This window comes from Alexandromys fortis, unplaced genomic scaffold, assembly GCF_014885135.2.
Source record: "Alexandromys fortis isolate MF-2015 unplaced genomic scaffold, M_Fortis_MF-2015_v1.1 scaffold_154, whole genome shotgun sequence".
Lineage (NCBI taxonomy): Eukaryota > Metazoa > Chordata > Mammalia > Rodentia > Cricetidae > Alexandromys > Alexandromys fortis.
The window spans coordinates 3,289,208-3,314,137 of NW_026068040.1; the positions used below are offsets into that span (position 1 = coordinate 3,289,208).

Here is a 24,930-nt window from a genome sequence, read left to right on the forward strand (position 1 = left end):
AAAAAAAAAAAAAAAAAAAAAAACAAGCAAATGAACAAACAACAGAAGAGTCGCTGCCGGCATTTTCAAGACTTTGGTAGTACCGGTAGACACAGGAAGTGCTGCTGTCTAAACCACACACAGAGAGTGCGTGCAATTCTCCTCTTCAGCCAGAACAGCTAACAATAATGCCTTGCAGCACTCCGGGGAGGGCGAGGTCAGGGTCTGAGGCCGCAGGAGGCCTCCCCAACACTGTGCTCCGTTCCACTCTGTCAGGAGTCCCTGCGGGTTGTCTGGAGGTGGGGGATAAAAATGTAGCCAACGGGGTAACCTCTTCTTTCCATCTACGGGTTTTTGATAGAGTTCTGTGGAACTTCAAGAGAGGAGGGAACGGGCCTAGGTGCTGAAGCGGCTGTGAAAGAAGCCACAGAGGAGGGCAGTTTTAGCTAGCTTCCGACGGGCTGATCAGACTTGGGCGGTATGGGTAAACAGAGGTCAGAGGCTTGCTGTGGAGAACGCAGCCCGTTCACTGAGAGTCGATGCTCTTCATAAGCCTCATTGTTGTTTTCTTCCATGAAAATACTATTTCTCTCCTCCACTCATTTAAGATACTTATTATGTGGATTTTAGAGCCATTCCAGACAGTCGTGTATAATGTTCAGGTAAAAACTGCCCAACTAAAGAGTGAGCAGACCCTAGTTTGGGTCTCAGCCCAAACCTTGGGCTGGGGTGCAGCCCCTGTAACACTGAGGGCCCATTAAGGGGAAGCTGTTACCTCCCAACCAAAAGAATGGCACGGCCATTGTCTCTTCCCTTGAGAATAGTTAAATCCAGTCGGGTGGGTTAATGGCCTGTCTTAATAGTAGATTGACCTAGCACCGTGCTAAAGAGGTGGGAGTAATAATTGTTCTTTTTAAAAATTATGTCTCGGCCGGGTGGTGGTGGCGCACGTCTTTAATCCCAGCACTCAGGAGGCAGAGACAGGAAGATCTCTGTGAGTTCGAGACCAGCCTGGTCTACAAGAGCTAGTTCCAGGACAGGCTCCAAAGCCACAGAGAAACCCTGTCTCGAAAAACAAAACAAAAAAAAAATCACACACAATATATTAAAAATTAATCAAATGGAATGAATCATTCTGAAGCAATATGTATTTTTGGCAATAAAATAAAACCCTACAAAATAAAAGTGTAGAAATATTTACAACTGTAGATTTTCTTGGCTTGCTTAAAATCCAAATAATCTATTAACTTAAAATAATATGCCATTCTCTGCAAACACATGGTTGAATAAAATAATCACAAGTAGTGCTAAAGGAAGTGTTTGTCATAAAAGTTAATAAGTTTAAGTGTATAAATATATAACTTACTAAGCCATTAAAAATCTGATAAATACTTTTGTAACATTTTTTAAAGTAATTGATACAACTGTGTACATATTGAATGCAAATAAAGGGGGAAATTAAGGACTTTTGAACAAATATTAAATTTTCCAACAAATTTGCTTTCAAATGCAGAGCAACAAAATATTTAAATATAATTTATCACTGCATCTCAATAATCTAGTTTAAATAACTTTAAATTAAAATATATCTAGCAAAAACAACCATGGAAATTTGATCTCTAATTGTTTCAGTTTAAACTGTGTACTGGAAAAGACAGATAATACAAATTACCAGGTATGATCAGTATTAACTACATGGGAACCTAGTAACTTCGGGCCCAGTTCTTCACTATGCGCGTCTGTGGAGGGTAAGAGGCCAGTCATTTTAGCAAACCCTTCTCTGATGTTTTTTTGTAATATTCCCGTGAGCATGTTCAGCTGCGGAGACATATCTATGCAATATCTTCAAATTCGTGCTGTCCTGGTTGTCTCGTCCTGCAGAACTGCTGAAGCTGGGAAGTTTCATCTTCTCTACAGTCAGGGTTATACTTAATTTGCCTCCAAAACCTGAGAAGCATCAAGATTTTGTTCATGCCTGTCTCGATTGTCTTACTGTGCTGTGTATTTTACAATTACTAATTTATTTGCCATTTAACAAAAATTTAATAAAATCCACATTTAATAAGTCATATGCCCAACACCTTACATTTACACAGACACGTCGTTCTGTGACAAATCAGCCTGGATGAAATACGTACTCTCTACAAGTAATTTTTAAAACCATACCACATACCAACTTTTCAGTACTCAGGCTTTATTATAAAGCTACTAAAATATTTTGCTTTTAAAGCATAAATCTGTATCAGAGTACTCATTAATCAACATTTAAAATATAATTTTTTCTAGTTTCCTAAAATATTTCATTCATGCAAAAACTGATCAATGCCTCACATTCAACATGTCTAACTAATAACATTTCAAGATTCTATAGAAATCCACACCATGGCAAAACAAAATGTATAATTTTCTTTAATTCTTGGGTGGTCTGCTGCAGAAAACTTAGCTGCATATAAAGCTATAAATTACTGAGAAAGCAGCTATTTGGTACAAGATAGGTTAATTTATGAAAACTTGTTTTAGTTTGCAGAAAGTCTACATATGAAAGACATTTCCAAGAAACGTCCAAGCAGAGGGAGTCGGAGTCCTTCTGAAAACGGAAGGGGCTTTCACTCGACATACACTGTCGGAACATAGTAGAGGCGGGGACAAGTCTGGTTTGCAAATCCATATGTTCTTAACTGGATATTCTTACATTCTTTCACATTTTTACGATGCACCTATGAGTTTAAGGCTAGGCTGCACAAGCTGCGCAGGAATGGAAGACTAGTGCCACCTACTGGACAGTGTGCGCACCATTCAATCCATCGGTTTCAAAGGCTTTTGTAAACTATAGCGAAATGTGTGTGGGTTCTTAAAGTTATTTCTCTTCAAAAAATAAAATAAAATAAAATAATAACCTCCTGGCCTGTGGGGTGCATAGCATGTGTTATCCTGCATCAAGGCTGCAGAACTGCACACACACACACATGATGCTCACTCACAGCAGGTACAGGCCTGCTTCAAGTCTGCAGAGCTGCACACACAAACACACACACACACACACACATGATGCACACTCACAGCATGCACGGGCATGCATCAAGGCTGCAGAACTGCACACACACACACAGGATGCACACTCACAGCAGGTACAGGCCTGCATCAAGTCTGCAGAGCTGCACACACACACACAGGATGCACACTCACAGCATGCATGGGCCTGCATCAAGGCTGCAGAACTGCACACACACACACACACACAGGATGCACACTCAGAGCTTGCATGGGCCTGCATCAAGGCTGCAGAACTACACACACACACACGGTGCACACAAACAAAGATAGACAGACAATCTTTAATAATGTTAATTAAAGGTAGGCAATATGAATATGTTAGAATAGTGAACACACAAGACACCAGTAGAGAAACACGGGCCACTTCGTCCTGGTCCATTTCAAATGTGATATGGTTCCATGACTGTCAGAGAAGAAGCTCACAGCCCACTCACTCCCTGAGGAGCTTCAGAAAGCCGAACAACAGAAAACTCAGAACTACAACACTGTGTTCACAGACAAAGGTCACAGTGTCTACATGTCTTACAGAGTTTTCAACACTAACAGAAAATGTACCTGTCCCAGTGGGCAAGCCGGTTGCTCTAAAGCAGATATAACATCTGTTGCTACTGACGAACTACCGGCAGTGTTAACGGAAAATGGTGCTTTTTGCTTAGAGATGCTGTTACGCACATTTGTGGGAAATTTTGTTTAAAATGTATGAATTAAAGCCCAAACATGCTAATTTGCTCCTCAGAAGCAATCAAATGAACCAGAGTTCTTAATTCTGATAGTATACATAAGATCTGCTTCTTCACTTCAAACAGTTCCTATTCCAACAAACCCAATTATTTTAGAGAAAAGGGCAAAGAAATTACAGATTACATATCATATATGTTGTGGTTCTATAACTGAAAACATTGCGCTCCCTATCTGAGACACCCCTATACTGTAAAGACCCAATCAAAGGAGAGCAAGCTGCTTCCTGAGAACGAATCTGGAAGCACATAAGCTGTACCTTGTCCTTCTAATCTCCCCCATGAGCTAATCTCAAATGAGTCTTTACTCTCTGCTAGAGTCCTGACCTCAGATACATATAAACTTTCCAGATGGTTATTATTCATTTAAGCAATGCTTTCTAGACCCCAGACGCTGTGTCATGTTTAGGAGTCACAGCCCTGACTCAAGGAGCCCTGCTCACAGAGAGGACACATTTTCAGAATGTGTCTCTGGGAGGTCTAATGTATTCACTAGCGTGCCACGATATATCATCTTCATAAACAACCTAATAGTCGTGTAGAGGTATGTTAAGCACGTCCAAAAAGGAAGTAAAAGCCACAACTGCATACTGGGTACATGGTATTAAAGTGTGACTATCTGTAACTAGGCCTTTCTAGACAGGCGCCTCCAGTTCGCTAAAACTACCCTGATGCCTGGTCTAGGCTACCACACACTACCTAACTTTTCTCTGGTATTGAAACTACATATGAAATTCTGCTGCCGGGTCCTCCTGGGATCAGTGACCAAGGACTCTAATGCTCAAGTGCCACCCAGCAGACTTTTCTCTAAGTCTGGACCGTTAGTAATTCATAGGGAGTTTTAAGATTGAATTCACCTCAAGCTGAAAGTTGAAAGTGTAGCTAAGAAAACAAACACACACAGAGTAGGTTATCTAGCTCTTCCTCTTCGCGGTAAAGGGGAAGAAAAGAATGAGTCCGGGCAGGCTCACGGGTGTGTTCAAGGTCACACCAGCTAAGAGCAGAGCATCTCAGAGCTTCTGCTTTGGAATACTTACAGGAAAGTATTGTAGGGAATCACCAGGGAATCCCACGTGAGAAAATCACCTTTGGTGACAAACACGAGTGAACCGTAACTCAGATGCACTTAATAAGAGCTAAGTTAAAATCATGCTTTATGAAAAAATAAGAAGACAGGCAAGCCGGAGCTGAAGATGGTAAGTCATTTCTGAGATACAGCCTTCACCCAGATCAGCTCCGGAACAACCAACTTTAGGAGCCTGTTCCAATTAGTTTGTTCTTAGTTCTAGAGTTATTTCACACTGAATTATTATTCAAAAAAATCAATGAATAATTCAATATTCAACCATTATTTAAAATTAATTTGTTATTTAATATCAAATCATTATTCAATATTCAAAATTAGTGGAGGTAAGAAACCAAAATCTTTTTGATTTACAGACGTTTCTGTTATAATGGGTTTGGGCCAAAGAACAGCAATTTAAAGCAAGAAATGACACTTTCATTTGAGTTCCCTGTGTCTCCCATCTTGCTCTCTTTCCCTCTTTGTACCAAGTGGTAAAGGCTGGAGTTTTCCTCTCAATCACATTCTTAAATTTGAAAGTCCAAGTAGTCTGCATCATTGCTGTTGAATCTGATGACTTCTTCAGCATCTCCATATCTCTAAGTGTGAAATCCCAGTAGAGAAACAGCTAATAAATTCATTATACTTCAAACACTAATAGCCATTGAAAATTAGGAAATTAAGGAATAGTCTAACCAAATCCTTTGCCAGTAAAATAATGTGAATGTCTGGGAAGAAAGAGAGTTTCTCTGGGCTTTTGTCAATACTGGGTGGTAAGAATAAATGTGTATTTACAGAACTTGAATTCTGTTACAGGACAACATATACACAAAGTGAAGAGATGAGGTTTAGATATAATGAAGAGGGGCTGGCAAGATGGCCCAGTACATAAAGCACATGCAGCCAAGCCTGGCATCCTGAGTTCAGTCCCCAGGAGCCCACAAGTGCACAGCAGCACATCCAAACATGCACACATATAAATAAGCCAACGTTTAAAAGATGATAGATTGCTATGGTTAGTTCTCAAACAGCATGTATTTGTGGTTCCCATTAAAGTAAAAACAGTTAAATGGAAAATTATATATATTTAAATTTTTAAAGGTCTATTTTCATGAAAAAATATAAATCCAAATGGATATAAACATGTGGAGTTTTATAATAAACCTAGTGAAAACATCTATGCCATGCAGTACCTGAGGTTTTTATATGCTAATCCATTTAACTCTCACAGCAACCATCTAGGGTGAAACCTAATATTGTCTTTATTTTGAAAATAAGGGAGCTCAGACAGCTAGATAGTAAGAGTCAAAGCCAGATTCCAACCCCAGTGAGTCTGAATCGAGAATTGCTTGCTGAGTGAGCAGTGTACTGGCATGGTTTGGTCCTTAGCAGTTTTGTTGAATTAATCTATGAATTGTTTTGTTATCAAAAGTTAAAGCTGTTTGTATTTCAATTCAACAGTTTCGTTAGGAAACACTTTGCTGGCTGTTATACTTTAAGGAATAAGCTGTTTTTCATACGCCATTTCCGTAAACACTTAGCCTCCAGTGGACAGAACTACGCGGCAAGCTTTCACCCAAGGCAGTATTCACAGTGAGAAAACGGTTATGCACATCCGCAGTCCAATTGCTGTACATGTTCACAGCAATACAAACTCTCAGAGAGCATGAGACTGCCGAGGATGAGGCTTCCTATCCCGCGGGCTCAGCTATGAAGCAATGGGTGAGTGGTCACTCCCACATCTGCATGGCCCATAGCCCACCCCATCTGCACATTTACTCCCCTCTCCCCTGTGGAGACTCTCAACCCCTGACGACACCACGCAGCCTCATCTACTCCACCAGATGAGGTCAGGGCAGGATAGGTGGAGACAGAGAGAATGATGTCAAAGATGATTGCGGGGTTGGGGGGGCACCTGTGGGCAATAAGCTGTATTCAGAGATGAGCATGAGCTGTCACGTAGAAATAACAAAATCTAGTTTTTACAAATGCCTTACCTGGCGCTTGAAATCAAGTTGCTGTCTCAACCCCTCTCACAGCAGTGTAGGAAAAGCCAGCCCTGGCCTTCCTCTATACTCCACTAATGGCATCGATAAAACGCCAGTGTCAACTTGGGCTCCCTAGAGCGCATTGTTCTAGCGCTCACGAAGTGCCTCAGTTTGCTCTCTCACTTCTCCCATTGCCCTTGCTACTTCATGTAGTACCAATAACCCCACTCCTGGCCACGGAGATGCAGCTCAAGCGTCGTCTCCCTTGTGTGGTCCTGTTAAACTCCAGAGACCTTCCTCCCTTCCAATACTTGTCTCCCTACAGAAGATAGCTAGGATCACTCTGCTCTGGCCTACTCTACCCAAGACACAGACACATCCAGCCAGCCATTTCCTCGCATGGCTAAAAGACCCCATACAGCTTTATCAGTCTCCTCCTTACCAAAAACCAGTTGGCTTAGCCATCTTTATCATCATATCCTCGCTGCTTAATACAGGGCCTGGCATGCATTTAAGACTTAGTAAATGATTAATAACATAGCTAAATCCTCTACCCAACATATTAAGAGATGTATACAGTGATATAAACAGTGATGGGAGTATAAATAGTATTGATAATCATATTCATTGAAATAAAACATTTAACCATTGTGAATTTCACGATAAAATAAAAACATTGACTTGAATGATAATTGACACACAGTGGAATATTGAGCTTCTGTGCTTCGTTGGTTTCAATGTTTGGAATCACATTTTTAAAAGCACAGTGGTTCTAATTTATGAACCAGCTTGAAACATGCTGTATTAGTTCTGTCTATTTGATTCTTGTTAAACAGAAAATATCTTCTTAAGTACAGTCTAAGCAACACAATTACCTTAAAGTTGTTCATTTTAGCTTTTTTTTTTCTATAGGAACAGCCACACGTGGAGTGAGAAGCATGGCATTCGCTTTAACAAGATGAATGTCCTACTTTGTGTGACTCGGGGCAGTTTCTCCTGGAGACTGCACTGTGGTTTGCAGATGTGTACGTGCACTAGAGAACAAGAAGATGCCCTGAGATACTAGTGATGGGTGGATGCTGGGCAAGGAAAGTGGCCGTGTGTCTAGTACTGAGAAGACTGTGGGAATGAGTGCTATTCAGAGTGATAATTTATAGCCAATTTCCATCTTCCCATCAGCATCCAAATGAAAGAGATGACATTTAGTACAGGGTGATGGTGCAGCAGCTCCTACAACAGAAACACCCACTCTGCCCAGTGCCCGACTATCCAGAGTACAACAGGCAGCAACCTGAGGGAAGCCCACAGGCTCGCAGGGCCACTGGCTGGCTCTTTGTCACCAAATGCAGCAGGTTGAATGCAGACATCACTGTGATATCTTCAGCAACAAACCGAGACGCAAAACCAGGGGCAAAAGCTGAGTAGGAGAAAAGAAAAAGAAAAACAAGAAACAACGAATTAAAACATCACAAACGTTAGGCACATTCATTAAACAACTACAGGCTTTTGGTTTACAGCTAAGCGTATGCAGTGCTAACCAACTGCCCACGGCTGGGTTCGGGTGCCAAGCCGACTCTCACCGTCACCTTTAATTCCCACTGTACGCTGAGGAGGCAGGTTTTATCCCCAGGTCATCTGTGAGGGGAAACTGAGGCTCAAAGCCCAAAGACACAAACAAATACAGTTTGGAAAGAGCGAGGAAACATCATCTGAGACAGAGCCGTATTCTACCCTAATGCACAGCCTTCATTAGATGCAGAAACCCATATTTTAAGATTAAAAAAAAAAAAACCCTAAGGACAAGTGAGAGGCTTCACTCCACGGCCGTTATATCTGAACAAAGCACACGGAGCATGCACTTCCATCTGGTTGTATGATTTACGCTTTCTAAATAAAATTCTGTGAGTAGCACTCGTGACCCAACACTGAAGGGAGTAAAAACTACTTTACTAAGGTCTCTGGAAATGTAGAAGAATCTCAAAACCATCTGATGTTAAACTTCAGACTAAAGTTCAACTCGCAGGGTTTTTGTAAACATCTCCTGCACTGTTGCAACCGGTGAAGATTAACTTCAAATGAAAGTGGAGGACACTCGGTGGTTATCAATTTCTGGTGTTTTATTTAAAATTACCATGTTAAGTAACTGTAACTGCCAAATGTCCAAAAATGGAATAAAATTAATATCTTGCTCATTTCCTGACCACGACCACCTCCATTCCTCACCCCAAAATAAAAGTCTTTTCCTGGACTCTTGTGACCCCCTTGAAGAGCAAACACATAATAAACAGTAATATATTTGACCAAATCGCTCTGGACTATATCTGACGGAAATTCTTGTATTAACATGCCTGAACTCTGACTTCCACAAACGAAACTCTCTACAGAACTAAAACATTTTTGTGTTCCTAACTGGAGGCAACTTGGAGGGAGAGGAAGGGTAAGAATCACAGTGCGCAGCCTGAGAGAACCGTTAGACATAAATAAACATGTCGTTTTCACGAGCGACTGCAGGGCAGGCAAAAGAGTGCATGCCTTTGGAACAGACTACCGGCTAATAAAAGATCAAAGGTCTATACCTCACAACGCCATAAATAAAAATGGAGGTTTTTTTCCATGAGACCCTTCCCCATGAGGAACAAAGTATGTGCGGTAAATGTAATTACTTAGCAAAGCTGCGGCCTAGCTGCGCTCCCACAGCTGACCATAAAATGTCTTCCTATTCTATTTCATCAACTGCTGTACCAGGCAGCCTGGGCGCCTACGGATCACTGTGGCCATCTGGCTTGTGTCAAAGCCAGCACACAGGAAGAAAGGCAATGACGTCACTCTGCAGGTCAGGCAAAGAACAAAGATGCCTTCTACAATTAAAAGCCAAGGACTGCAAACATCAGGGGCTCAATGGGATTGCAATTTAACAGCCGTCCCCGCTGCCTTTCTCCTACCCAAATGTGAGAGCGCCATCTAGTGGCGAGTTGGCTTTGCCCAGTCTGGGGGTTGAAATTGTTTTGTTTGGCTTTGTGGTTTTCCAGCTGACCCTGGAAGGGCTGCACTAGTAAGTGACGCTCCTGGCAGAACTATTGCTGGAGCCACCTGGCCTTTTCGTGCTGCAGAATGAAGAACGACAACCTGCCATGGTGCGACTCACTTGGAGATCTCTCCAGTAACGACTTCATAGGTTGGAAGCTGGTATGACCCTAATTTTATGAATGCTCATAAGAACGTTAGAAAAAGCCCACAAACTAACAGAATGCTTGTGAACAGTACAGTGTCTGCGAATATGTTTCTGAGCCATAGGTTGGAAAGCGGTTCTGTAGAACGCCACCTGTGGCTCAAACCCACAACCCCTGCTTCTGTCAAACCAAAGAACCCCGGGAAATATGCCTCTCAGGCATGAAGTCAGAAACGTTTTCTCTAGAGCACGGGAACAATATTTTTGTGCTGAACAGAGAGAGAGCATGTGTTCTACACTTGCAGTGAAAGACACAATTTGCTGCAACAGATACACAATCTATACTCCGTTTTCAGAGAGCTGCGTGTCACTCTGGATTGTGTGAGCTGTGCAGCCAGACCGCCTCGCTATCACCCTGGCAGGACCGTGACCACCGTGTGACCTGGGACAAGTGACTTCTCTTCTCAGCATCTTGTATTCCTCGACTCTAAATTAACCACTAAATAAATTAGCTAAAAGTACCTCCAACAAGACCTGGCATATGATACATGTTCAGAAAAAGTAAGCTGATAATATTATTTAAACATGTCAAATCATTGCCATGTTAATATTGCATGAGTTAGGAGAAAGTCTTGAAAATAAGGTTTTTCACCAGCACGCATCACCTCCCAAAACGTCCTCATCTCTCCAACCCCACAGCTTCTTTGTCCCTTCCTCACCCCATCCTACCCCGTGCTATAGTCCTGCCGGATCAGCTGCTTATTGTGTCCCCCAAACAAGTCCAGTGTTTCCCACCACCTCCAGGTCCTGGCTGCAAGTCACTACTCTCTGCTGCCACCCCTCGCAGCCACTGGTCACAGCTCAGCTTTCCCAGTGCTACTGGGGCACCTGCCATGCGCTCACCTCTCCCACAATTCTCGTCGTGGTCCTGGTCTGTTTTCATCCTCTCCTCTTCTAGATCAAGCAGCTCTTAGGGGCAGGGAGAAGTGCCTTCCCACTTCCCAACACATAACAAGAGCTCATTCACTTACTGAGCAGAAGACTCAATGGTCAGGGCCCTCATTTCCAATGTTGCTGCTGCCAGTTCCCTTCTGACAGTGCTTAGGGGAACTAAAATCCGCTACATGTGTACAACTGCTAGCAGCTCCTATAAGAGGGAGACTCGTGAAAAGCATCGTCACTTAAAATCAAAGATAACTCAAATGCGTACCTTGGTCAGAAGTAACGCCTTCCATGTCTCTACTGCCTCAGAATCCTCACACCCAAATCATGGCTACAGTCAGTTTGCTAGTGTATGGGTGTGGATCCTCCCCACTCCCCCTTTTCCTTTTTGCCCTGACAATTTGAGCAACTCACTATACCAAAGAGAGATCACCACCAGGGATCCAGAGGACTTGGCAAGATGATAATTTGTTCCAGAGAGAGCCGACTGTGCCAGTGGACTTAAGAGCCATCAACCCTAAAGGTCAGATCCCTCTCCAACAAATGCAAAGGAATGTATACATCAGTGGTTTTCACGAGATAGTCAAATGTCCTCCCCCAAACGGCATGAGCCAAGGGAACTGACAAATTTGGACACTGCCAAGTACAATTTTTTTAAAACGTAATATTCAAATCTCACCAGGACCTCAAGAAAGAAAAGCCAGGGCAGCAAGAGCCAAGAAAGCAGGCCTGGCACAAAGAGCACCTTTGACAGAAACGGCTCAGCCGAGGGGAACAGCGTCACCTCACAAGTCTTCCCGTTTCATGCAGAAGAAACTTCACCATGTCAGCACCTCGGGGGCCACTAATTAAAATGTCTGCTGTAAAATTAAAGCCATTGTTCTCATCTGCACAAGCCTGACACACACCTTACTTGCAGAGGGAATGGGCAACTCCTGGACGGGAGAGATGAGCACCCCTCTGCTAACGAGACGATTCTGGGGTTGCACAGAAGGCTGGCTTTTAAGAATCCTCACTCTTCCAAACCTTTTTCAAGGTAAATGATTTTAAGACGTTGTTGTGGAATATTATTTTAAGATGTGTTATATCTGTTTTTGCTGTGGAATGTTGTTTAATGATGGAAAGATGTGTTGCATCTTTTTCATGGTCCATCTGTTTAACTCTGGGAAGCTGTGTTACTGTGCCTGTCTAAACACTTGATTGGTCTAATAAAGAGCTAAGCGACCAATAACAATGCAGGAGAAAGGATGAGTGGGGCTGGCAGGCAGAGAGAACAAACAGGAGGAGAAATCTGGGAAGAAGAGATCAAGGACTGAGAAAAGGAGAGGAGAACTCCAAGGGCCAGCCACCCAGCTACACAGTAAGCCATGGAGTAAGAAGTAAAGAAAGGTCTACAGAAATAGAGAAAGGTAAAAGCCCAGAGGCAAAAGAGAGATGAGGTCATTTAAGTTAAGAAAAGCTGGCAAGAAAGAAGTCAGGCTAAGGCCAAGCATTCATGAGAGTATGACTCCATATGATTTATTTGGGAGCTGGGTGGTAGGTCCCACCAGAGAGCTAAAAGAAAAAAAAAAAACTCAACTACAGGACATGGAATATTTTATATTTTAACACTTTCTCTTCCTCTGCTTCCCGGACCACCATGACATGAACTGAGCTGTCCCCCAGGCCTCCCCACTAGAATGGACTGAAGTCTTTGAAACCATGAGCCAAAATAAATCTTTGTTTCCAATAGGAAGGAAGGAGGGAGGGAGCAGCAGGAGAGGACATGGAATCTTAAGTTACTGGGTTCTCCCCAGAGCAGTTTTACTGCGGGAAGGGAAGGGGAGGGCAATGGATCACTGGTGAGTGAGATACACAGATACATAGCTTCAGTCTGTGCTCTCAGATTTGCCCTAAGTGGGAATATAACATATGGCCAAACTCTGAAGAGAACGACTCCCAGTTTTAGAAGATGGAATGGCTGGAAAATACCAGGATTTGTTTGGAACAATTAGAAAGATGTGTAAAGGAAAGCTCAACTTTCATTTTTCTTCTGTGATGTCCTTACATTCTTTTTTTGTTTGTTTGTTTGTTTTGTTTTTTTGTTTTTTCGAGACAGGGTTTCTCTGTGGTTTTGGAGCCTGTCCTGGAACTAATTCTTGTAGACCAGGCTGGTCTAGAACTCACAGAGATCCACCTGCCTCTGCCTCCCGAGTGCTGGGATTAAAGGCGTGCGCCACCGCCCGGCTGTCCTTACATTCTTAAACATTTTTTAATCTCAAGATTCTTTACAGACCAAAAATCAAAGGAGTCCATTTGTTTGTGTAGTGATATCTATCAATACTTACTACAGGAGAAATTATGAGTGAACAAACTTAAGAAGGAATCAGCGGCAATAAAATGTTAATAAATAAAAATAACTTGCAAAATTATTATTTTACTTTTTAATTAAAAAGCTTGAATAAATTTATAAAAATGGTATTTTAGTAAAAATATATTATCCAAACAAAAATAGAGACATAACAGGAAGAGTTTTATGTTCTTGGAATTCTGTTTGATATCTGCCTTCACAAAAGACAATTTTCTTCTCTTTTGTGCTTCTGCAGTCAGTACGCTGGGATATACTGTTCTGGTTGGCGTATATATGAAAAGCAAATGCACACACACAGACAAATAGTGAAAAGGGAATGATGCTTAAATAACCTCTCCAGATAACTCTGGCTAGTCTTCATCGTCACATGGAGATCCACAAATGATCATCTGAAACGAAGTCAGTAAGCCCTCTCAAACTGTTGGATTAAAATCCACTGCTCTAGCTTGCATCTTTTCGAGAGTTAATTTTTCCCATGTATTGAAAGAGATTTTATTCTCACATAATATAGCTTGATTATAATTCCCCCTCCCTCTACTCCTCCCAATTCCTCCCCTCCTCCACTCCCATCTAGACCCACCCCATTTCTGTGTCTCATTAGAAAAGCTTGGAGAACACCTCATAGACCAGAAGCCACCACCTCCTAGCTGTAAACTGTCAGTTGTAAGAAGTCCTGTTAAAATCTGCCCTTAGGAGCCGAAGTTTGTATAGTCGGAGGCTGTGCGTTTGTTCCTGACTGCCCAGACCCGAAATAACTACACAGAAAACGCTGATTGGCCAATAGTTTAAGCACATTGCTAGCTAGCTCTTATATATTAAATCAACCCATTTCCATTATTTTATATTTTATCATGAGGCTCGTAGTTTACTGGTAAAGTTCCCAGGCATCTGTCTCCTTTTGAGGCAGCTACAGGGCATCTCCCTGACTCTGCCTACTCTCTCTCTCTCCATCTCTGTTCGGATTTACCGCCTGGCTTTACTCTGCCGAGCCATTGGCCGAATGCAGCTTTATTTATTAATCAATAAAAGCAACACATATGCAGGACTTGCCACACCAAGTTTGATAACCAAGATTTTTTTCAACAACTAGATGGAATTGTAGTCTCCAGTAATGTTTCTTTCATTTATTGATTTTTGACTGTTTCTAGCATAAGAGGAAAGAATGAAGCAAGATCTAGTACAGGTACTGACGGGTGTGCAGCCTATGCGTCTGTTCCGCAACCGTCCGACAGTCTCGAAAGGACTATGTGAGCATGTTGGCTTCCGTCATGTCATAGTGAGGAAGAACAGAAGACAACCATACCTTTTATCTTGGATTCATTAAAGCTGATAAGACTTACTACAGGTCAGCCAATTAGAAACCAGAAGAGGGCTATGGCCGGGCGGTGGTGGCGCACGCCTTTAATCCCAGCACTCGGGAGGCAGAGGCAGGCGGATCTATGTGAGTTCGAGACTGGTCTACAGAGCTAGTTCCAGGACAGGAACCAAAACCACAGAGAAACCCTGTCTCGAAAAAAAAAAAAAAAAAAAAAAAAAAAACAGAAGAGGGCTATGTGTCAGCTCGACACTTCCACTACTGAATTCACATAGCAGGACATGGGTATAAAAGGTGAACTAATATTGGTAACAGCAGGGCTACACTGGGTGCCAGCGGTGTAACTAGCAGAGAATTACAGGCATACACTCAACTTCTGAGTCCATTCTATGAAATTCCTTTTGTTTTGGGCTCCTGACTTGTCAGGAACACAATAGAACATGCCAATTTAGTCATATTCTCAAACTGATGCTTTAGACCAGTGGTCCTCAACCTGTGGGTCACAACCCCTCAGGGGCTGCCAGAGACCATTGGAAAGCACAGGTATTTACACTACAGTTCGTAACAGTTGCAAAATGACGGTTATAAAGTAGCAACAAAAATCGATTTAAGGTTGGGGGGGTCGCCACAGCATGAGGAGCTGTGTTAGAGTCCCAGCAGCAGGAAGGTTGAGAACCCGCTGCTCTCAAACTCTCCAGCGTTCATAGCTGTGCAGTATTCTACAATGGCCACTGCTGTCAGTAAGTAGCTTCTACTTTATTTATGTATTTCTGCTGGATTTTTTTCTTCCTTTTTACATGGGTTTTAGAGATCTGAACTCAGATCCCCTAGCTATTTTTCTTAATACAGAAAAAGCATTGAAAAGACAGAAAAACACACACAAATCATTTTACTACGGAGGAGGGCACTTCCAGGGTTGTGCAGGGAGGGGGGCTGGGTCCTTAACTTAGGGCAAACATTCTAGGCAAACACTTTATCCCCAAGTGGTTTTGTTACTTTTTATTTGAAATAAGGCCTTGCTGGCCTTTAACACAGTCTTCAGCCCAGGCAGGCCTTGAACTTGTGACCCTCACGCTCTTGCAAAGCCGAAGACAGACAGTTCTACATCACTGCACCGGGTTTAGTCCTCCTGTTTTAATCGCTTCTTTTCAGGGTTTTCTTATGTAGGAAAGTTTTGGTTTTTCCATTTCTAGCCCTGGAGTTCATACTAAACCCTCACTGGCTACATTTCAGGGAGGGGCTTTATTCTGAGTTTTGCAAGTCTCCTCTGTAAACACAGAGCTTATGACGTCGGCCCCCACTAAGTTCATACTACAGACCTCACAGAACTAATGAGCAGAGTTTCCTGGCCGCATCATGTAGGGCTGATCTCCCTTAATTTTCTGGTTATTGTTTTCTTCCTCCCTTTGCAGAAATTGTGTCTCGATCTCTGATGCTCTTTCTTTCTGGTTCCCAAAGTAATCACGCCCCCAGTCTAGGCCTTCGGTTTCCTCTGGGTTTCTGACTTGCTTACTCTCTTCCTTATGGAACCTCTCCCTTCCTTACCCAGTCTCCACCTTCCAGAAGCTTGTAACTTCACTCACCAATTCTTGATAGGGAGCTAGGAGGCTTTAAGGCTAACCCGGCTCAAAGCACCAATGCTGTTTTCTACGGGCTTCCAGATAGCGGTAACATCAACCTGTGTTTGCACCGCGTGCGTTTGTTTACAGGGGCTTCCGTAGTTTTATCGCCTGTTTTACTTAGCATCCTTTCAGTATCTGCGTGTACACATTCCACGTGATGATCTATGATAATCGGATTCAAGCGCCCTAACGCGAGTGTGATTCGCTGAAATAGTTTCCCCGACTGCCATTCACTTGCTCTTTCTGGCTCTCCATTTACCAGGATAGGCATGCAGTTCCTGCTCCCGCCCCCTTGTGGCGGAGCGAGACCCTGGGACAGCGCCAGCAAAAATGAAAACAGTGCCACTTCCGGGCCTCCTAACTGTTGGTGTGAAACCTTGCCGAGCTTGTTTTTCTTCCGAAACAAAACCCGGCCGAGCTCTCTAATTAGATGAGGACAACTCTACTAGCCACGATCTGAAATAAGAAGCAAGCAGCAGCCCGTCCGTCCGGTCCACGTTGAGCATGCAGTACAAACTAGAACGAAGCCGTCAGCATCTCCAGCCGCTGGTGTTTGTGACTGGCTGTTCCAGAAAGAGCTAAAGTTCAGGTAATAACTTGTTTGAAGTTTCATGGCAGCAAGTGATGGAGCCAGAAGAAAATTTATTTTAATATCTATTAAAAATGCCTTGGGGCTGGAGCGATAGCCCAGCAGTTAAGAAAGAGAGCGTATTGCTCTTCTAGAGTTTAGTTCCCAACAGTCAGATCCCAACTTCCTCCGTGGCAAACCCCAGCCTCCATGAGCACCTGCACTGGTGCGCAACTACCCACATACACATAATTTAAAATGCTAAATATATGCTTTTAACCCTCAAAAGTATGAATTCTGGTGCTCCAGATATTACTGTACTTATTTCAGGAGACATAGTCCAAAAAGATGAGAAGTCAATGCCAAGGACAGGGGAGCAACACGGCAAGCCCATAGCGGCTCTGCCATTGGTCATCCCTCTGTTACTAAATATCACAAAGGAACTCTTGCTTCGGTAGGAAGAGAGGACTCTCCTCTTACAGGAACACACTGAAGACCACATGGATGTTGTTCAGGCTGACCACACTGAGTTAAAACTGATCCAACCCTTCAAAGAGCAAGCTGGTCACTCAGTGGTGAAAAACGAACGAACAAAGGAATGATCAAACGAATGAAATCCTCTATCCTAAAGAGACTGGCTGCTCCCTGGGCACTAACCACACCTATTACAGCTTCAGCTGCATTGAGCTGATTCAGCGAATTGAAGTCTGCACACAAGTCCATATAAATACAATGCTCTCATTCTAATCAATCAATAAAAATAATAAAAAACAATCTATTTGCCGTGTGTGTGTGTGTGTGTGTGTGTGTATGTGTGTATATGTGTATCTTCTAGTGTCCCAGAGATAGTTACTTCAGACCTAAGGGAAAACAATCGCAGCAATGGCTCACTTTTCTTAAACTAAAAGTAAGCAAACACACACACACACACACACACACACACACACTACGATGTCATAACAATATAAGCTTTTAAAAATAACCTGTGGACAGATATTTGGCTGTTTCTGAATGCACTGCAAACACCAGCAGCTTCGCACATCAAAACAAAAAGGATACAGTAGCAAAGAGAACCAGAAGGAAACTGAGAAGAAAGCTGCGAGCATGAGGATCTTCATCCCACAGAGCACAGAGAGGATACCACTCACTGGAAACCCCCCTTCCTGCTGCAGGTCACAGCAGAAGCCCCTGGAATGTTAGCCAGACACGCAGCCATGTGTCTTGGCCTCCCTAGCCAGGTCGGAACATGAGACTAGACAGCAGAAAGGGAAATGTGATCTTGCAGACAAACTCTAAAGACGGAGCCACTGGCTTTCCATTGCTTCTTCCCTCCCGGGACTTGTTAACAGTTCATGAGCATTGGTGAGCCCCAAACAGGAGCTCCGTGATGAAGGAGGCAACACTAAGAGGCCATAGGAGAGACGGGTGCCAAGTTTGACCCAGTACCTTACGGGAAGCTAGCGTTGGTCTATCTAAGTCACCCTGCTGCATATATCTCTCCACCACAGCCTGGCCTGGGGCTTCTCAAGAGCCCAGCGAGGAGTGAACACACCAACGCTGAAAAGCGAGCAGAGCTTACAATAGACTGCCAACAATGGTAGACACATACGGAAGCAGCGGGGGTGGAACCCTTCTCTTTCTTGTCTCAATATTATCCAAGTTTGAAAAATCAACATATGCTGCTATAACTATATCAAAATTATGACAGCAAACATCAAAGCAATAATGATTTAAAACTCTGCTTCAGAGGAATGAGACAGAGACAGGTAAAACTGGAGGGTTATTGCTTAGTACCCTTGTACTAAGAATCATTGGCAGGGTTTTTTCATAAAACCAAAATTTATGTTTGAAACCCAAACAGTGATCCAAACGTCCATTTCGTCTAAAGAAAACCCCTTCCTGATGGTGGCTGAACTGGTACTATAATTCTAGGCCCGGGGTAGAAGTCACAGTATCCGTGTCTCTCTGTGATTGGCGCCTTTTTTGAGTCAAGGTCTCACTACGTAGCCTCAAATTTGTGAGGATTACTGAAACAGGAGGATTACTTTGAGTGCAAGGCCAGTCCAGGCTACACAAAGAGTACCAAGCCAGCCTGGTCTACATAACAGATGCCAGGCCAGCCTGGTCTATAGGGTAAGATCCTGTCTCAAAAAAAAAAAAAAAAAAATCCTTAGTTCATTTCTTTCTTTGCTAATGGATTATTCTTTGTTCCAAGGTATTTCCATCTACCATCACTAAAACCACAAACTCACATCTTGATTCTACTTCAATGACCACTATCCACGCAACACTAATTGATGCACCTGTATTACCATTTCATTCTAAAATGCATCCTTGACTTTCTACCTCTCACCTAGAATGGCGAACAAACAGCCTGCGGCTAGTCCTGGACTTTTGATCCCCTTCACATCCGCCCTGCTGACCTCTGCACAGGGTTTGCCTCACCCACGCTCAGACACCGCTCAGTAGGCTCCAAGCCCCATCACCTCCTCCAGAAAGAAGTGCCGCCAGTCTCTCTACTCCTCCTCCGAGACTGAGCAGAGCCATTACTTTTGCTGCTTGTAGAACTTCAGCCCTCCACGTCCTCCCGGCACAGACCACACTCCCCAGCTCAGCCTCCACTACTTCTAGTGCCTCACTCGAGGCAAAGCTCCCAGAAGCAGCCAGCGTATACCAGTCATGTTGAAATATGAGCGGCGGGGCTGCGTCCCCAACACCCCGGCCGCTTGGCTAGCTCATGCCCGAAATAACAACACACAAACTGTATTCATTTAAGAACTGCTTGGCCCATGAACTCTAGCCCTTACAGGCTAATTCTCGCACCTGGACTAGCCCATTTCAAATGATGTGTGTAAGCACCCCAAGGTGCGCTTACCGGGAAGATTCTAGCTTCCGTCCATCCTGTCCGGGAGCAGAGCAGAGTCTGACCTCACTTCCTCTTCCTCCTGTTTATTCCTCCCACCTATCTTTTAACCTATCAGGGCCAAGAAGTTCCTTTATTGCTTAACCAATGAAATCAACAGATTGATATATGACACTCCCACATCACAGTCAAATAAATATTATGTCCTGATTACAACCAACTGTTCAGTTCCTCCTAAAACCTTCCCTTTCCTGGAGATCTCTATAGCTCGTTAGCTTCCTTACCTGCAAAATATGGATAATAATTGTTTTTCATTAAAGCTTGAGATAAATGCAACATTTATAACACTATATAGCACAGTGCAGTGAACTGTACTTTCCAGAAGGAAAACAAAGAGGAGGAAGGGAAGGGAGAGGAGGAAGGAGAGGAGAAAGATGAGTGAGTTAGGAGTTACAGAATTTAGTTAACTTAGTTCAGGATATGGAAAGACAGGGTCATTAATACTTAACTTCATACAGATTTTTCCACTTCAAGAATCATGCTTTAGTGATTTTCAAGAAAAAACTCATCTTTAACAAAAAAATGAAACTTCAAATTTTGCAGTCGATTGTTTCAGTCAATTCTGAGTGATCCAACTTCATGCATGCAAAAATCAAAGAGCTGAGCAGCTCTTATCAGCTTCAACAGAAGCTATAAATTAGAGCTGCAGTGTGACTGACTGTCACTCAAAGATAAAGTTTTCAAGGACCTAAAGAGAATTTTGCACATGACCCTGAGAATTACCCACAGCACTTGAAGTCTTGCATTCCCAGCACTAATAACCTTGTGACTGATAGTAATTTCTCATCAAAATGCCAGTAAATTCCATTGTCCGAGGCCCCTCTTCAGCACAGAATGGTGGTGACTTTTTATATATCCATAATACATTATGACTTACAATCAGCTTAATCAGTAACAATATCCCAACCTCCTTATTATGCCCTTTGATAATTTTCTTTTTAATCAAATGTTTTTGCAAGGGAAATGACAGGTTTTTATCGAATTCCATTAGGCTTAGGAAACAAAATAAATATATCTTTCCTTGTTAAATAAATATCAGCTCAAGGATGGTACTCTAGGCTATGAATAATACCTAATGATAGTTATGATAATAAGTCAAGATATCATTAATTTAAGGTTGACAAAATTAAGATATAAAGTATATAGTAATATGGTTGTTTGAATAAGAATAGCTCCCATTAACTCATAGGTTTAAATACTTGGTCACAAGGGTGTGGCATCATTAGAATGTGTGGCCTTGCTAGAGTGTGTCACTTTCCGAATGCTCAAGCCAGGCCCAGCGTCTCTCTCTCTCTCTCTCTCTCTCTCTCTCTCTCTCTCTCTCTCTCTCTCCTGCTGCTGCCTATGAGTCCAGTAGAACTCACAGTTACCTCTCCAGCACCGTGTGTGCCTGCACACCGCCATGCTTCCCACCATCCCACCATAGATAATAGACTAACTAACTCTGTGAGCAAGCCCCAGCTAAATGCTTTCCTTTATAAGAGCTGCTGTGGTCATGGTGTCTCTTCACAGCAATAGAACACTGACCAAAACATGTGGTAATCAGTAAATATAATGACTGTTACATGATTAGATGAAAATAGTCCTTAAAAGAAGACCATAATATAAAAACAATAATGCAAAAAAAATCACTTTCAACTATAGGCTCTATTTTAATTAATAAAAACATAACAGGAAAACTATTCCTAAATTCCTCCCATATAAGAGTTAAATGCTATTTCACTTTTAATGTAAAAGTTAGATTGGATGAGGTTCGCTGGTAGTTTTTACAGTCATAGAAACTAAAATAACCTCTATAAAAGATGAAGGCAAACCTAACAGAAGACATGCTACAATAGATTAACACTGGGAGAAAAACATTACAAAACAAAAATAAAAGTGATTTTAATGAGCTTATTAAAACAGAGACTCGTGTAGCGTTACAAAATGTAGAAACGACAGAGAGGGGTTTTGAAGAAGAGGAGGAGGAGGAGAGAAAGGGAGACTTCGTCTGGTACACACGGGCACAGATAAAAGAGATACATTTCCAAAGAGCTCTTCACTCACACCTGGAGTCAGATTCGGCACTGCCAGCAAGATGGAGGAGAGACTATAAAAACAGGAAAACCTGCACCCAAGGCTCTTCTAAAAAGCTTCTGGTGGGTAGATTGCAAAGAGGAAGAATAGGGGGAAAGGCCAAATGTCAACTCACATCACATGGGGTCGCTGCCGGCAAGTTCCTGAGAGCCCAGCACATTCCTTCCTACCCGGTTCTAAGGAGGCTGCCCAGTATGGAAAGTACCAACAGACACGTGCTCTGTCCAGACCCAGCTGCTAATTCTAGGCACTAACACTGCAGTCCCCTCACAGAGGACTCGGGAAGCACCGACGTGCTGACTCAAAACTGGGAGATACTAGGGGTGCTGCTATGAAAATTCAGGGTAGTGTTCTGATCAAAACCAAGAAGCTCCAGCAGCAAGACAACCCAACCCCTCTTTTCTAGAGCTGCTTCAGACCCCCACCCCGGTATCCCCCTCCTCTCTCTGCGTCTGTGAAGCCAAAGCTCACTGGTCTCCTCTTTTGTCAGCTTGAAAGACAAGCACACACCACAGCAGGGCTGCTCTCATTCCTCAACCTGGACACCCCTCACTCTATTTGACAAACAGATGAGGAAAGCGAAACAAGACCTCATGGTCCCCGACAGCTCACCTCTTGGTGTCATGAAGGCTAAGGTTACTGAGAGCAGTAAGGATCACACGGAGACAGAAAGGGGACACAGACCTGCACAACAGAGGGAAGGAATCCAGTCTGGAGACACAAGAAATGCTTGCTTCACTTGACATTTAACAGTAAAGGATAAGACCGTCACCCAGCTTTCAAAGAAGAAAGGGGTCAAGAGTATGCTTTGGTGGTGTTGCTCTTGCAGAGGACCTGAGTTCAATTCCCAGCACCCACAAGGAGCCTCATGGCCATCTGTCTGGAGGACCTGACACCTTCTTCTGATCCCTCTGCACATCAGGCGTGCACACAATATACATAAATACCCGTGGGCATAACACTCACACACATAAAATTTCAAAGAAATAAATAGTATCTGGTGGCCAGGGATGTGGCTGAGGAGGAGCATGCTCTTATAGCACTTGCGAGGCCCTGGGCTGCATCCCCGAACCCCATAAGAAAAGAAAGAAGCATCCTGAATGAAGCAGGTGACTTGTGGCAAGGAGAGAAGAGTAACCGCCACTCCCTGAAGGCAAAGGGGGAGTCTGTGGCTGAGGCTCCAGTCTGAGAAGACAATGAAGTTGGCAAGGGCAAATTGTGGAAGCCATAGTAAGGACTTGGAAAAGGAACATAAATTACTGAGATTATTATTACCAGAAAGGCATATTTAAATATCAATGCGACAAAAATGGAAATGGGTAGGAGTCACACAGGACCCAAGGCAGCCACGACGATCTCTAGGGCAGCCGTCGAGGCAGAGGTCGGCTGTCGGTGAGAGGTAGATATTTTAAATCAGGAGACCACAGTTCTAGCTCATGCAACAGTAAAAATGATAATAGCATTTTCTAATCTGGGGAATAAGGAGGAGGCCAAAGTTCAGGTAGAAAAGGAAGCTCTGGTTTTGCCAAGGTCAGGCTGCCCAGGGCAAGGTTAAAGCTCAGGGGGACAGAGAAGGACGTGAACAGTAGGAAACTCAGCGGATGGGAAGATAACCAGGGACACCATCTAAATACAGACTGGGACCAAGCCAAGAAGTAAACACGATTATTTGAGGAGATGCCTTAAGTGAGAAAGGACTGAGAGCTGAACTGTAGCTCAACTCCAGGTGAGCTACTCTAAAGGAGAGAGCGCTAATCTCAGAAGGGAGAGGTCACAAGATGTTGTCACTGGACAACTATGATGGCTGTGACCTTGCTGGTAGAGCTTTCTGCGTGGTCACTGTGAAAGGAGCCCTGCTAAGTAATTCTCGTAGCTGCTTTTCTATGTCTGAAACAAAATACCATGACCAAGGCGATTTATAAAGGCTTAATTTGGGGCTCATGGTTCTAGCAGGTTAGGGTCCATGACCATCACAGTGGAGGTCATGGCAGCAAGCAGGAAGGCATGGCATTGAAGCCGTAGCTGAGAGACACTGGGAATGGGGTGGGCTTTTGAAACCTCAAAGCCTGTCCTCAGTGACACACCTCCTCCCATGAGGTCACGCCTCCTGGTCCTTCCCAAACAGTCCCACCAATTGGGAACCAATCATTCAAATATATGATGGAGTATTGATATTCAAATCACCACCCTAATTCACACCTATCCCTTTCATTTTGTGATGAAAACAATCTATGAATGTGGATCACACTGATTCACACCTATCCCTTTCATTTCATGATGAAAACAATCTATGAATGTGGATCACACTAATTCACACCTATCCCTTTCATTTCATGATTAAAACAATCTATGAACGTGTATCGCACTGATTCACACCTATCCCATTCATTTTGTGACAACCTATGAACGGTGGGTACACGATCACCCCCATTTTGCAAGTGGAAGAACCGAGACATGGGTTTCATCAATCAGGCCAGACAGCAAGACAAAAGACTGCTTCAGGAATGGGAGTGGCTAGTGTATCAAACAACCTGAAGTCAGGAAGAGAAGGAGCAAACGGAACCCACTTGGTGGCTTCCATAGAGCAGTTCATTTCAAGGAAGTCATACCAACAAGGCTTCACCTGCGGCCCCCTTCTCTCCTAGTCCTCATCAGGACCCATCTCTCTGAACCAGTGACATCGCCCTAAATGTTGCATCTGTTAGGATGTCTATTTAAAAGTGAAGCTCGGGCTCCTGACCGCCTGTCTAACATCCCTTAGCCACTCCCATGCTCAGCACAGCTGAACGCTCTGAATGCTCTAAAAATCCAGTAATTGGTGGGAAATGTCAGTGGAATGGGAGCCAAGTACAAAAGTTGTCCTCCAACCCTCACACACCGCTGCTGACACGTGTGTGTGCACAGTAAGGAAATAAACAGGTAAGTATGATCAGAAGTGTAAAATCCTATAGGGTCTTGCCCTACCCTTGATTCTCAACGCTAAGTGCTCTCTCTTGCTCCTATCACAACATGGTCTTGACTTTTTTACATGAGGACATGGTAGTTTCAAACCAAGAAGAAAAACCTGAGGATGTGTTGCAAGGAGAGGGGCCCCTTGTTTGTCACCAAGGATGTGGCCTGTCTATCTCTGGTTCACACTGTACC

At 43.3% G+C, this 24,930-nt stretch overlaps 1 protein-coding gene across 3 annotated transcripts in view; it reads right to left on the reverse strand.

The window, feature by feature from the left end:
* Positions 1-24,930, reverse strand: part of Msrb3 (methionine sulfoxide reductase B3) — a 120,911-nt gene that overhangs the window by 82,076 nt on the left and 13,905 nt on the right. The window contains exons 1-2 of one of the 3 annotated variants that reach the window (XM_050165510.1): positions 19,663-19,730; positions 8,113-8,238 (exon numbers count right to left, since the gene is read on the reverse strand). The exons of 1 other annotated variant lie outside the window; for it this stretch is intronic. In XM_050165510.1, the coding sequence (XP_050021467.1) occupies positions 8,113-8,188 (76 nt within the window). In that variant the 5' untranslated portion in view covers positions 8,189-8,238; positions 19,663-19,730. Of the gene's footprint in view, positions 1-8,112; positions 8,239-19,662; positions 19,731-24,930 lie in introns of those variants that run through there. One more of the 3 variants, XM_050165508.1, reaches the window with a different exon arrangement.